The following is a 15,573-nucleotide window of genomic DNA, read 5'->3' as shown; positions in this document are numbered from 1 at the left end:
TTTGTTCTTTTCATATAACAAAAGTAACTTCATTATTTGAGTTTTTATAGTACAGATGTGAATAGTAAGTCCACTGTCATCCTCAGCTTCTTCCCTGGGTAACCACTGTTACCTATCATACTTTTTAAAACATATGTGGTATATCCACTTTGGATAAAGGTCTAACAATTTCCTGTAAAAGTAAATATACACTTCCCCATGATCCCCAGCAGTTGTAGGTGTTTACCCAAGAGAAATGAAAACATATGTCCACAAAAATACACAAAATATTCATAGTAGCTCCAAACTGGAAAGAGCCCAGGTGTCCGGCAGTAGAATGGATAAACAAACCAATGTCCACACAGTGGAATACTACTCAGCAGTAAAAAGGAGCAAACTACAGATAACACAAAACATGGGTGAATCCCACAATTAGGCTGAGCAGAAAAGAAGCTTTACCAAAGAGAATATACTACTGTATAATTTCATTTCTTTTAAATTCTAAATCAAGCAATACTTAACTATGCTGGGGAAAAGCCCACGATGGTGTTTGCCTCTAGGATGGTGGTCATGGGGATTGACTGGGAAGGGGCATGAGAACTTTTTAGGGTGATGGCAGCGTTCTGTATCTTGATAGCTGTTTGAATCATAGAGGTGAATGGATTTCTCAACAACCATGTCATGGTACCTTGGAGATTTGTATATTTCACTGAATGTAATTTTCCCTCAATTTTAGTTAATATGCATGTTGAAGTGTTTAGGGGTTAAGTGTACTGACATTGCAACTTGAAATTCTTAAAAAAAAATAGGTGGTGAATAGATGAGATAAATATAGTAGACTTTACTAGGTAGAATCTAGGTGGGGTTTATGCGTGTTCACTCACATTTCTTTTAACTTTTCTGTGTATTTGTAAATATTCCTAATTGGATGTTGGAGAAAAAAGAATACATGAATATATTCATGTTTCTCTTTAGTGCCTTCTACCAATCGCAGTCTTTCGCACAGATAATGATTGCTTATCAGTTTTCCTACCAGTCCTTTTTCAACACACTTATATATGTGTATATGTATATATATGTGTGTGTGTGTGTATGTATATGAGTATATATGGACTATGTAGGAATAATTAATTTTCTACTTTTACATGAGTAATAGGAAGAATGTATGTTCTAGAACTTCCTTTTTTTCACTTAATATGTCTTGACTGTTTCCATGTCTCTATCCCTCTCTCTCCCCCACCCCTATTTATTTATCTCATTCCTTTGAGTCATTGCATAATATTCCATAGTGTAGGGATATATATATCCAAGATATATATATATATATTTCTTTGTGATGAATATTTAGATTGTTTCCAATTTTTCTCTTGCACATTGTGCAGTGCATGTGTGCAACTATTTATCCAGGGTAGACACTGAGAAATGGAATCACTGGTTTATAGTATATGTTTATTTTTATATTAATTTATTGTCCTCCAGTAAAGCTGTACCAATGTATACTCCCACCAGCAGGGATCAAATTACCTGTTTCCCTTCAACTTTCTGAGCATTGGTTATTATCACTCTTTAAAAATTTTTGCCAGTTTGATGGGACGCTGGTGTCTTGGTTGGTTTAATTCGCAGTATCTCTGATAACTGCAACTTATGTTTGCTCAGTTTTCATTTCTTTACAGTTACCTCATCTTTTTGCTGTCTTTTGTCTCTTAATTATTTTATTTTAAAAATTGTACTTGTTTAAATAAATATTATCACAAATTTAACAGTCTTTTATAGGCTGTTCCTGATCACTTATCCCAAAATATATTGAATAATTCATCATTTTCTCACTGATTTGAAATGCCAGCTTTGTTACATGGATATTATATGGATCCTTTCTTGATTATTGTTGTGTTTTGTTATTAATCTGTATCTCTGTTCCTGTGTCATTATCACTCTATAGCATGTAAGCTCTATGTAAGCATTTAAAATAAAATAAATTTGTGAAATTTGTGCGAGTACTGTCTGTTTAGTTTTGGTATCTGGAGAGTGCTAGCCTTATAAAGATTTAGGTAACTTACGGAGCATACAAAAAGGATAGCTTGTGTGTAGAGAAAGATCTACTTATTGAAAATTGGGAGAACTAACTAAAGCCATTTGGACATAGTGTCTCTTTTAGGGATAGAGCTCTGTGTATTTCTTGTAAGAACTTCTGATTTGAATGTGTTTATTTTCTTTAAAAATCATATATTTCATCTATTTTCGAGCTTACTAGTTGGAAAGTGGTTTTATTGATAAAATTAATGATTTATTTTTGCATTTGTTTCCATTAACTTGTGCTTGTATCTTAAGTCTCCTACTTTCCTTGAATTTATTTTAGTCTTGAATTTAAAACCTGGCTTTTTTGGTTTGTCTTGTTTTTTAGTAAATGCATATAAGGCTATGGATTTTCCTTTGTGTTCTGCTATGTGATTGTTTTGAATTTTGAATATTTTGGGTTTTGTTGTCTTTTTAATCCAAAGGTTATTTAGCAGTCCATTTTCTAAATTTTTGTTATACTTCTCTAACATACTTTGATTGTGAAAAATGTGGCCTTGATTTTTTTTATTTTGTTTTGGTTTGGTTTTTTGAAATTTAAGTCATGGTCAGTTTCGAGGCAATGTTCCAGGTTTATAAAGAGTATATTTTCTGGTGACTACAAAGTTTTACATATATTAAATAACTATTAGTTGTGTTTTTAAAATATTATCCTTTTTGTTATTGTTTACCTGATCTGTGGAATTCTGGAAGAGGTATGTTAAAATCTCTACAGATGATTGTGATAAATTTTGCTTTACATATCTTAAGCCACTTAGCATCACAAATGTTCATGGCTTTTATGCTGTATCTTCTTGATGTGTTTTGTTTACTTTTTATTAATAGAGATTATCTTTGCTTTGTTAATGCCTTTTGACTTGAATTCTAAATAGTTTGCTTACAGTAATAATGCCACATCTACATTTCTTTTTGTGAGCCAAGGTCTACTTTATTTTCAACCAGTATGTGTTATAATTTTAGGTTTTTGTCTATAAATAGCATTTATTTATAGTGCTATAAGGTTTTCTTTAACCCACTTTGAGAATGTCTTTTATTAGACTACTATTAAATTATTCCTACCTTAATATTTTTGGGATTTTAACTTGTTATTAAATTAAAATCAAATTTTAACTATGTAAAATACAGACTAATGTAGTGGCAAAAGTAGATCATTGGCTGGCTGAAGGATATACGGATTGCAAACGGGCACAAGGAACCTTTCAGAGGTGATAGAAGTGTTCTGTATCATTAGTGTAGTGGTGGTTTCACAATACATGCAGCTGTCTACTCATTGGGATTGTGCACTTGGAATCAATGAAAATTATTGTGTGTAAGTTATTCCTCAGACCTGATAAGGAAAAGAAATTAAAATCAACACTTACTTAGATGTTACCAGCAAGTCTTACTGGTTTCTTTGCTCACCGTTGCTTTATATATTTTTCTTCTTTGTCTTAAATTTTTAAAGAAAACTTTAAAAAATGAAAAATGTACAATTATATTAGCTTTTTCTAGAATTTAGTCTGTGAACTTTGTCCTTTTTTTTCAGGTTAGATAATATATAAGTTTTTCTTCCAAAAAGAAGGAAATGAAGACAGTGTAGCTAAAACTTAAAGCCTCCTCAGTTTGGAATATACTGTTTTATTTTTGGCTGATGAGATATCTGTCAGTCATATTTCTCTGCTCTAGGTAAAACCCGTTTTATCTTTTTAGAAGCTTTAAGAAATTTTCACTTTATTTTTAGTATTCTGAAATTTTACCTATTTCTGTCTAGGTATAGGGTGTTTTCTAGTATTTTTCAATTTTTTCCAGTCTAGACACAAAATGTGTTATTTCTTTGGGCATTCCTCCCCATCCCCTTTTCTGGTGGAATTCTTGTTAGCTTTGTTGATATTCTGGTTCTGTCTCCCGTGTCTCAACAATCTCCATACTCTCTCTCTCTTTTTGCCCAGTATTGTAAAACACCTTGGTTTGATCTTTTAGCTCACTGAATTTTTCTTTGGCTTGGCTAGTTCTCTAGGTTAGGCCTTCTTCCAAATTTTTGTTTTTTAAATAGCTTTATTGAGGTATAATTGTGACATATGGTAAACTGCATGTATTTAAAATTAAAATGTATAACTTGAGTTTTGGTGTATATTCACCTATATGCATATACACATATTGTACCCATGGAACTATCACTCTAATCAAGATAATGAAAATATTCATCACTCCCCAGATCTCCTCTTTCTCATTTGTAATTCTTTTCTTTCCCTACCTCCCCAGTATCCAGGCAAAAATAGATCTGCTTTTTGACAGTTTAGATTAGTTTGTATTTTCTGAAACTTTAAATGCATGGAATCATGTAGCGTGTTCTCTTTGGGGTCAGGAGTGCTGAGTTCTTTCATTCAGCACAGTTATTTTGAGAAGTAGTTCATGAATAGTATACCATTGTATTATATGCCAGAATTTATTTATTAATTCATCTGTAGATGTGCTTTTGGGTTGTTTGGAGTTTTTAATGATTACAAATAAAGCATTTACGAATATTCATATACTTTTTCTTCTGCGAACGTGTGCTTTCGTTTTTCTTGGTTAAATATCTAGGAATGGATTGGCTGGATCCTATCATAGGTATATGCTACTAACTTTTCAAAAAATTGTTTTCCAAAATCGGTTTTTGTTTTGGCACATTCCCACCAGCAGTGTATTAGAGTGTCAGTTGCTCCGCTTCTAGCTCATCACTTGGTATGGTCAGTCTTTAGAATTTCTAGCATTCTGGTGAGCATGTAGTGGTTTTGATTTGCCCGTCCTGGATAACTAGTGATGTTGAATATGTTTTCATGAGCTGTATTGTTTTGCAATTCTCATTACATCTTTGATGAAGTTTCTGTTCAAAACTTTTGTCCATGTTTTAGAAATTTGTTTTGTTGTAAGAGTTCTTTATATATTCTAGATGCAAATAAGTACTTTATTGGTTTCATATTATGCAAAATATTTTTCCCAGTCTTTGGTTTGCTTTTTTGTTAGGTGTCTGCATTTTTTTTATTATTATTATTTGACTCTTCTCCAGTTCAGCTTATCTACTAAGTTTTAAAATTTTAACAATCAGAATATGAAATCACATTTTGAAAAATTATTCTCTTACCTTATACTCTGTATTTTAATTATACTCATGCTTCCCCCCCTTGTTCTGTACCCTGTTATAACCCAGTTTTTTCAGGCATTACTTTCTTTGTTGCGTTTGATACTTTATTGGATTAGTTTTTCTTCTCAATATTTTGTAATTATTGGTTCTCTGCACCTCCTCTTTGTATTTAGACTTCCCTGTCATAGCATTTAGGGACGAGGCGTAGGTATCCAAGAGCTGGTCAGGTATGGAGATTCTCTCCACTCCTTTAGATTTTTACCAACCCATCCAAGACCTTGCCCAGTTTTTATCCCAAGCCCCAGTGTTCCCTTCTTCATAGCATGTACAAAAATTAACACACAGTGGATCAAAGACCGAGACTTAAAGAGCTAAAACTAAAAATTCTTAGAAGAAAATATAATTGCAAGTCTTCATGACTTTGGATTAGGTAATGGTGTTTTAGATATGATACCAAAAGTCAAGCAACCAAGGAGAACAATAGGTAAATTGGACTTCCTTGAGATTAAGAACTTTTCTGCTTTAAAGGACACTGTCGGCGCCCGGCGGGGCATGGCGTCCGAGCAAGGCGGGCGTCGGCTGGTGGCCAGTGCTGGGTCCCGGGCTGGGGCCGAGAGCCGGGGCAGGCGGGGCCGCTTTCTGCCTCTCGCTGGCCGCGCCGGCGGCAGGCGCCGGCGAGGCCTGTGGGGAGTGGCGGCGCAGCCGGGCAGGTGGGACCGTCGCCCAGGCCCTGGCCCGCGCTTGGGGAGCTGGTGCAGTGGCTGGGCTTCGCTCCCTTCGAGGTCTTCGTGCACCTGTTGGCCCTGTCGGTGTTCTCCGTGCTGCTGGCCCTGCGTGTGGACGGCCTGGCTCCCGGCCTCTCCTGGTGGAACGTGTTCGTGCCCTTCTTCGCCGCTGACCGGCTCAGCACCTGCTTCACCACTGTCGTCCCCGTGCGCCTCTTCCCAGGACGGAGAGAAGCGGCTGGCCGTGCTCTGCCTTTTCTGGGTCCTCACGGTTCTTCGCCTGAAGTTCGTCTTGGAGATGTTGTGCCAGAAGCTGGTGGAGCAGACTCGGAGCTCCGGTTCGGCCTGATCACGTCTCCAGTCTTCATTCTCCTGCAGCTGCGCATGATCCCTGCCTGCCGGGTCAACTAGCCTCGCAGGAGATAAGCTAGAAGGCGGGACCCCACGCTGAGGTCCCACTTCCGCTGCACCAGAGAAGTCTTGGGCTGAAAGCCACCTTGTGCCCTGCTGAGTGCCCAGCTTTCTCTCTATCAGTCATGTTTGAAATTGTTCCCTCAGCAGGGCTGAAAAGAGCAGCCTTGATTCTTAAAACGTATTCCCTCTTATGCTTTGAATAGCTAATCTTGAATTGAGGTCCTGAGAAGGCCAGACAGTCCTGAACTCCTCTGACAGTTGGAAACTGCATATAAGTAAAATGTCCTGATGGGCTCTGAGTATTTTCATGGATCCTGGAAAAGTACCCACTGTGCAAAGGCTGCAAAGCTGGACTCGGGATTTCCCCTGGCCAGCAGTGCTGACCTGAGAGCTTGCTGCCCCATCCCCCCAGACAAGACTTCCTTAGATGCTTGAGCTCTAAAAAGTGTGAACCAGATTGTGTCTCCTCCCCAGTGGCACTGGGGAGGATGGCTCTTTCTTCATTCCAGCCCAGGCAGACCAGGAGTATGTTGAATAAGCATGATTAGGACCCTATCTGGGTATCTGTCGCCTGAGAAAAGAACTTGCTTTCAAGGCACTGCTTGGTTTCCTATCCCAGCAGACTGCAGTGTCACGACTTTTCCACCACCTCATGCCCAGCACTGTTAGCGCACCTGAGACCTTAGGCCACTCTAAGGGACTAGGGAGAGGAACAGGTGCTCTGATGCACATAGCCATTGAGACCTACACATGGGAAGTTTGCAGATGGTCTCAGCCCATGCCTGTCGGCCTAAGGGCTTTGGTTTGATGCCAGTCGGGTGCCAAATGAGAACATTTGCTGAGATTAAAATAGGAATTTTTACTGAAAAAATAATAATAAAGGACACTGTCATGAAAGTGAAAAGACAACCCACAGAATGGGAGAAAATAATTGTACATCATGTATCTGACGAGAGGCTCGTGTCTATAATATATAAAGAACTCTTAGAACTCAATAAAAAGACAACCCAATATAAAAATGGGCCAAGGATCTGAATAGACAGTTCTCTAAAGAAGATACAAATGACCAATAAGCTCATGAAAAAATGCTCAACATCATTAGTCATTAGGGAAATGCAAATTAAACCCACTAGGAAGTATTAATGAGAATGTGGAGAAATTGGAATCCTGCTGGTGGGAATGTAGAATGTTATAGATGCTTTGGAAAACAGTTTGGTACTTAACTCAAAATACTAAACAGAGTTACCACATGACCAAGCAGTTCCACTCATAGGTGAATGAAATGTGAATTATACCTCAATAAATAACTCCTTATAAAAATTTGAATATACAAAGGACTTTAAATTTGTACTTGTCCATATAATTGATTTTTTTAAAATTATACCTGCCTCTGCTTTAAGTTTTTTAAAACTATAAACAGGTGGTTAATTTATTTACCAAGGGGAAGTTGTTTCTCATCAGAATTCTCTGAGGATAAGGCATAGTCTTTCTATTGTCTAGGTACCCTCAGGTAACTAGGAAGTTTGCAGAAGTGTGTTGAACAGGTGTGGATGTCCAGGCCTTGATGAAGCTAATGACTTACCTGTTCCCTGCTTACATTAACTAGCGCTGTGGCAGACATGGCACACTGAACAGGTCCCATTTGCACTACCTATTACTCAGCTAGGGTAGCTCAATTCGTTTCATCCCTGTCATTGTCAGGAATGCATCTGAGTAAATAACTGCAAGATACCGATATATAAGAACAGCAATTTACAACTTCTGTTTTTATTTTCAGGTATTTTTTTTCTTAGTGTAGGAGAAAGGCGGTTAAGTTAATAAAGTACTGCCATCCTTGTGAGTGGTCTTTCATATGTGGTTTTTATAAGTGAGATTAATTTTAGTTTTTAAATGTTACGTTTGTTCTTGGCGAGAGGATCTTATCAAGCAGGGGAAATTGGCTTCAGTGCTGAAAATCACTTATCGGTACACTCCCTACATTCAAAATTGACTTAATGGACACTAGTACATGGCATCAGGTTTGGGACATGGCTGTTAATCTGTGCATCTATTTTATGAACCTAGCTTTTTTTTTTTGAGATTTTTCTGATGTGGACCATTTTTAAAGCCTTTGTTGAATTTGCTGCAATATTGCTTCTGTTTTATGTTGTGGTTTTTGTTTTTGTTTTTGTTTTGGCCCCGAGACATGTGGGATCTTAGCTCCCTGACCAGGGATGGAACCCGCATCCCCTGCATTGGAAGGTGGAGTCTTAACCGCTGGACTGCCAGGGAAGTCCCAATCCAACTCTTTATAGGAAGTTTTTACACTTTTGTTCGTGTTTGCTATATGTTCATTTGCTTTGTAACCGTTTTGATAAATCCGCTTTATATTATTTTTCCTGAAAATTTAAAATCAAATTTGAAAATGGTAAGCATATTTTTAGATGACTTTGAAACACCGCTAAATAATTAAACTCTTGGCATTTCTGTTTTAAACTTCTCCAGTTTAATATCTACTGCGTCAGTTGACAAACTACTGTGGCCTCCATCTGCCTGCTCTGTAAGTGAGGCTTTATTGGGTGGAACACATCCCCGACTCATTATCACATTTATATATTTGTACCCTGGTCTGCTGCGTGGAGGATTTTATCCATTAGTTCCTACAAATACCCAGATCTGAAAGAATGGTTTTTCTCCTGTATCTCGTTAAACCATCCTTTGGGCTTTGCACGTATTTCATCTACCTCTGTAGTAAACTGATCACTTCTTTGAGATTGGTCTTCCTTTGTATTTCTGCAACAGGATCGCTCTGTGTGATAGGGAAGTGACGCTGTCTGGAGGTGACATCCTGTGCTCCTTTCTTCCTTCTGTCCTTTCGCTCCCTATTTTGGCCTCCTGGTAATTGGGGCAGGGGGAGGACGGGGAATGCTGGTCTAAATTAAAATGAAATTGCTTTAACTGTTTCCCCTTTGCTTAAAAAAAGGGGAGGCAGTTTCCTGGCCCGCAGGTAGCAAATGAAAGTTATCTAGCTTTTGCCACAATCTGTTTCGGGGTCACAGGGTCTTTTGAGCATCACAAGAACGTTGTAGAGCCACTCCGCAGAAGAAAAATGGGTATGTTCAGAAATGTATTATTCCAGAAGTCATAGAAGCTCTGAAGTTAATCCTTCTGGGGATGAGTGAGGGTGAAGGGTCCATAGAGTCCAGGTTAGGAACCCCTGCTCTAGCCCTTCTGCTAGGACAAATACTAATAAGCAGGTTTTGTGTTAAGACTGGAAAATAAAGCTGATGTTAATTCAACTTTGGGGAATTAAGTGTTCTTTACTATTGCTGTAACTGGGGATTTATTGAATATTCTTTGATCAGGTTTTTTTTTTTTTGGCTGTGCTGCGCGGCCTGTGGGATCTTAGTTCCCCGACCAGGGATCCAACCCGTGCCCTCTGCATTGGAAGCGCGGAGTCTTAACCACTGGACTGCCAGGGAAGTCCCCTTTGATCACTTTTTAAATGTTCAAATATAAATGTGTGACGTTAACAATATATTCTAGTATATAATCTTGATGGTGACCACTTATGATGTTAGATCTTTGAATATAGACATTTGAGAAAAATAATTCTAGATGTTCACAAAATAAATCACTGGCTTAGGATAGATCTTAGTGTTTCCAGATTGTGAAGAAAAAAAGGTTAAGCCCTTGGTGTTGAAACTTGCGTCTGCCAGCTCTTGCTGCGTGCTTAGCAGTGGAGTCGTCAAGTCCCACTGGTTGGGATGCTCCTCTCTTCACTTTTGCATGGCGCTTCCACTCAACCAGTTTTTCCTAAACTTTATTCATTGATACCACCTTCATGATTTACCTTCTCTGCATGTTTCCTGGCTATTCTCTAAATCAACTCACTTTTTAAAGCCCAAATTTATGCTAATAATTACTGTGAAATACAGGGTTGATGTGGTAATTCTTTTTTTTGGCCGCCTGTGCGGCATGCAGAACTTCCCCTAGGATTGAACCCATGGCTCCTGTAGTGGAAGCACAGAGTCTTAACCACTGGACCACTGGGGAAGTCCTATGTGTTCATTTTTTTGTTTGTCACATATACATACTGGGGGTTTTGTCCAACCTAAAATCATCTTTTTTCTTTCTAGAGAGCATTAAATCCATTTGGGGAAATACTCCCTTATGTGCTGGAATTTTAAAGCTCTGATCTTGAATCAGTATGATCTGTGGAAGCTACTTGTACTTGGAAGTATCAGAGGAGAGGAGGGGGTCACAGGATGTGGGTGGGTGCTGCCTGCTGAAATACCCCTTGCTTGGGCGAATTCATATCGTTCTGAATATGAAGATACTTGGCTGTGTGCATGGCAGAGCTTGGAGTTGTAGCCTTGCAATGATGGGTCTGTTTTTTTACCCTGGCCACATCTCTCTCTCTCTCTCTCTCTCACACACACACACACACACACACACACACACACACACACACACACACACACACACAATGTGTATATCTTCAACTTTATGGGTTTTATTTTCTTTTGCAGGTTTGATCTTGCTCTTCTACCTAGTCTTTTATGGGTTCCTGGCAGCACTCTTTTCATTCACGATGTGGGCTATGCTTCAGACTCTGAACGATGAGGTTCCAAAATATCGTGACCAGATTCCTAGTCCAGGTAATTAATTATGTTGTGATTAGCATGGCTTCTAACAAAATTGGGTTATACTTTATCTTCTCCGTAAGTCTGTATTATATAGCCGGTAGAAGATGTTAAACTTCAGGGTTAGATAATGTGAAAGTTTTGATTTTGTTTGTTGTTTAATATTTACATAGTGATATAAAGACCTTTAATATTTACATAGTGATATAAAGACCTTTAATATTTACATACTGATATAAAAACCTTTAATATTTACACAGTGATACAAAAACCTGGCTGATAAATCTTGAGTCTTTTGCCAAGAGTAAGCGGAAGTGAATATTGAGAGTTAAAGTGAAGCCAGATTGATGAATATAGTTATAGTTATGAATGGTGTTTATGAATATTGTGTAGTAGTTTCACTTTGCTCTGAGTAATTTACTTATAAAGTATATGTTTCAGCTCTGGTGTGGGTTAGAGCATTGGTCTTATAAAATATATGCTTCATGTTTTTAATTGCTTAGTATGGAAATGGTAAGAAGTCAATAGAGAATAAAATGGGTATACTCTTAATATGTTGAATTATTCTCTATTGATTGTCTTAGGGAAAAAAATTTCCTCTAGGATACTGGAGAATGTACTTTCGTACGGAAGAAAATCTTAACTGGAGCACTTGTTTAAGTCACATTTTCTCCCTCCTGATTTTATTCTTTTCAAACAGTTGGTCTTTGAATGCTAGCTCCGCTTTCGTTGGTGCACACGGCCCTTGTCCTCAAGGTGCTGGCAATTTTTATAGAAGTAAATAACAATAATGTGCAGAACTCCAGTGTATCTAATTCCCAGAAATATGAACAACTTCCAGAGATGGTAGCAAAGGGACGGCTCTCCATGGAGGAGCGTGATTTGGGCAGCAGGCAGAGTGGGCACGCAGGCCAGGGAAGGTGGGAGTCTGCAGCAGGAGGTTTCTGTCTGCAGCAGTGGTTCTCTTCCAGCCGTGATTTGCCCCCCAAGGCCATTCAGCAGTGTCTGGAGACATTTTTGGTTGTCACAACTGCAGACGTGCTGCTGTGAGTAGAGGACAGGGGTGCTGCTAAACATCTCTACGGTGCATGGGACAACCTCCCACAACAAAGACTCATCCAGTCCAGAATGTCGTTAGGGCCACGGCTGAGGAACCCTAGCCTAGATCCTTGCCCACTGCATGGACTTCTCAGCTATATCAGCAGCGAGATTGAACCAGTTTCCCCAACCAGTTTTCTTAGAAAATTTGTTCTAATGGCTTTTCCTTTGTTTGCAGCTAATATTTATCTAAATATCATGAATAACTCTTTTGGTCTGTTTGACCATGTATCTGAGACCAGCGCCATGCTAATTTTTTCCTCATCTCTCATTGTAGCCCTGTTTTCTTTCTACCTAGATGAATTCTAAGATAATTATTTCTCTTGCTGCCTTGAGTTATGTGACTGTTACTATTGAACATAAGCTGATCTATTTCAGAAATATTAAACCGTTTATAATTGCATGAATAATATAAGCAGTAAAATGTGTTCAATATACTTTTGTAAGTATATAGTTTTAAACTGAGTTCCTTAAAATCATTCACCAAGTGTATTATAGTACTTAAAAACTAAATATTAGTTCAAATAAACAAATATATATGCACACTTATTCATATTATATATCAATATAATATTAGATGAATGTATATTAGTTTGTTAAATATGATTTTCTCTTCATAAAGGAATTATGGGTAATTAAATTTTATTTCTACTTGTATTTTCTAAGGTTTTTTTTGTTTTTTTTTTTTTTTAACAATGACCTTATTAAGTTTATTTTTAAATGGCATCATTTCAATAATGTATTTGCACCTGGTAAAATAAATGCTAGTTTGAAATTGGTATGTGTATTAACATATACATGCATATAACATAAACACGTACCATCCATGCACACCCCTATAGATGCACACACATGCATACACACATATTCATGCTCCGATGGTTTAAATTGTAAAGATGTAAGAGTTACTGTAGTTTTCACATTCTATTGATGTTCATGGTTTGGGGTAAGCTAAGACTTTATTTGGAGGACGTAGGTGTACTGCGTCAAAAATGCAGCCGTACGGCACACTCCTGCTGTGTTTTTTTTTTACTTAAGAGTTTCAAACAGGCTGTTAAATGAACTAAGGCTCCAGGAGCATTGCTCAGCAAGATCTAAGAAGTAACTTGTATCAGAAATTCAGTTTTAGACATTCTGGTCTGCAGAGTTTTTGTAAATTGAGTCATTTAAAACTTCCCATAGAAATAAGTCATGTTAAAGGAATGTAATCTTTTTTTTTTATAAAGCATAGACATTTTCATATTTTTCTTTAAAATTTCTTTCAAACTGGATGTTTTATTAAAAGTTGGGTTTTTCTTAAAGTTGGGTGTTTTTATACAGTTATGTATAAGCTGCCTTGATTCTGTTACTTTTTCACTTACAGTATATTATGTCTTGTTCCTCCTGTAAAACCTTAAAAATGAAAACATACAATTTCAGACATACACAGATGGTCATTTCATATACTGGATGGTCAGGCTTTATTTCTACATTGAACATTTTTATTAAAAAATCAGAAGGTTACTATTGATTTTGTAGTTGGTGGAGGGGTAAGGAAAAATAGGCATATGAGATCATCCAAATCCAAGTGATCTGGTATGTTGAGGTAGTAGGTGAATGGGGAATCTAATTGGGGCTCTTTTGTGCTGTATATGGAATGAGATTTGCTCTGCCATTTGGGAACATTGAGTGTTTCATCATAGTTGAGTAGCATCGGATCTATTGTAGTTTAACTCAAGAACCATGCAGATCAACAAAGGCAAGTATTTAGGATTTGAAAGAAACTGGGTTTGATCTAAAACGAATTAGATGTTTATGAGCAGCAATTTTTTTGTTTGTTTGTTTGCTGCATTGGGTCTTCATTGCTGCGCACGGGCTTTCTCTAGTTGCAGTGAGCAGGGGCTGCTCTTCATTGTGGTGCGCGGGCTTCTCATTACGTTGGCTTCTCGTCGTGGAGCACGGGCTCTAGGTGCGCGGGCTCAGTAGTTGCAGCACGTGGGCTTCAGCAGTTGCAGTACATGGAGAGCAGCAAAAGCAATTTTAATGAAAACTAAAACAACCTTATTATTTATTTTCAGATTCAATGCAAGGCTTATCTATAATAACTTTGATATATGGGGAATGTTTAGAAACTAGTGAGAATTTTAGGATTTTTTTGTTTAAGTCTTTGTGCAAGGCTGAATGTAGATCTAATGCTTTTAAATTAAACAAAATTTTTTTATGAAGTAGAGTTGATTTACAGTGCTGTGCTAACCTCTGCTGTACAGCACAGTGACTCATTTATACACGTACAGACACACTTTTGATCTAATGCTTTTAAATCAAGGAAAGCTTAAAGTTGGACGCCTGATTGTTACAGATACATAGGCTTACATTTTCTGTTAATAAACTCATGTAAACATATTCTATATACATGGGTGTTGATTGCTAATATGAAATTGTTGGTGGTTATATGTCAATTCAGTATGAGAAAACCACATTTTAGTTAATCGAGCAGTGTTCATTATTGAAGGAAGAATATTTAACTGTAGAGTTAAAATTGTATAGGCCTCTTTCATTGATAAGGTAAGCTTTCTTTACGAATGTTTTCATACAGTTGTAATTTGAATGACAAAAGTGCTTAGACTTTGATTTGCTAAAATTTTCTCCGTATATTAATGGCAAATTGGCAAAACCTAAAAATATTTAATAGAAAATGAATGTAGAAAGTACAAAGTAAAACTTGCATCTTTTAAATTAAGGAACAGAGCAATTCTAACTAAGATTTAGAGGAGGTTTCTAATTGGTAATGTCCGACGTGATTTTGAAGACGTGGAACTTTTTCATTTTAGATGTCTCTTCATAGTCAGATAGAAGTGGGAGGTTCTTGATAATTTCAACCTACCCGTGAACACAATTTCCACATAGTTTACTGAGATCTTCCTTTTTAGAGATAAGAGGAAGGAGAAGGAAGGAGAGAAGGGAATTTGCTGTAATTAATTTCCCCCCTTTTCTTTTATCTCTATAGGGCTTATGGTTTTTCCAAAACCGGTGACGGCATTGGATTTTTCATTCAGCGTGTCTAATCCAGAGTCCTATAGAGGGTACATTAATGACCTTAAGAAATTTCTAAAGTGTAAGTATGTTTTTTTTAGAGTAAGTTAAAGATTTTAGTTATTGCAGAAACTAGGACCAAATTATGATGACTTTTAGAAACATTATTATTAGAGTTTGTCTTGCCTTTTTCTTTCTTTCTGTGAAACACAGTCAATTGAGAGTACTTAGCAAGTAGAATTTACGATTATTCATGATGAATTTATGATTAGTCCGTATTCTGACTTACGGAAAGCATAGGGGCCTAACCCTAATGGGCAGTTGATTTGATTTTTTTTTATCTACCCTTTAATAAGTACATGAGTAAGTTCATTGAAGCATAACATTTATATCTGCACAAAATAAATAGCATGTGACTAATGGAGCAAAACTGTATTATAAAATGATGCCCGTAAGGATCTGGATCTTTGGATCCAGTGTAGTGCTTGCGGCGTGGGGACGAGGAATGGTGTTCGTCATTAAAAGAAAAAAAAGTTTGTGTATC

General features: G+C 37.3%; 1 protein-coding gene and 1 pseudogene across 2 annotated transcripts in view; both read left to right on the top strand.

Moving 5' to 3' along the window:
- The window catches only part of ATP1B3 (ATPase Na+/K+ transporting subunit beta 3), a 45,975-nt gene that overhangs the window by 13,021 nt on the left and 17,381 nt on the right, over positions 1-15,573 (top strand). For both annotated transcript variants that reach the window (XM_059920178.1, XM_059920177.1), the window contains exons 2-3: positions 10,806-10,934; positions 15,004-15,111. In XM_059920178.1, the coding sequence (XP_059776161.1) occupies positions 10,806-10,934; positions 15,004-15,111 (237 nt within the window). The remainder of the gene's footprint in view (positions 1-10,805; positions 10,935-15,003; positions 15,112-15,573) is intronic.
- On the top strand, positions 4,617-6,291 carry LOC132365068 (transmembrane protein 203-like; annotated as a pseudogene).

This window comes from Balaenoptera ricei, chromosome 4 (assembly GCF_028023285.1).
Source record: "Balaenoptera ricei isolate mBalRic1 chromosome 4, mBalRic1.hap2, whole genome shotgun sequence".
Classification (NCBI taxonomy): domain Eukaryota; kingdom Metazoa; phylum Chordata; class Mammalia; order Artiodactyla; family Balaenopteridae; genus Balaenoptera; species Balaenoptera ricei.
Note: the sequence above shows the minus strand (reverse complement) of the source record. Positions and strands in the feature narration are given on the sequence as shown.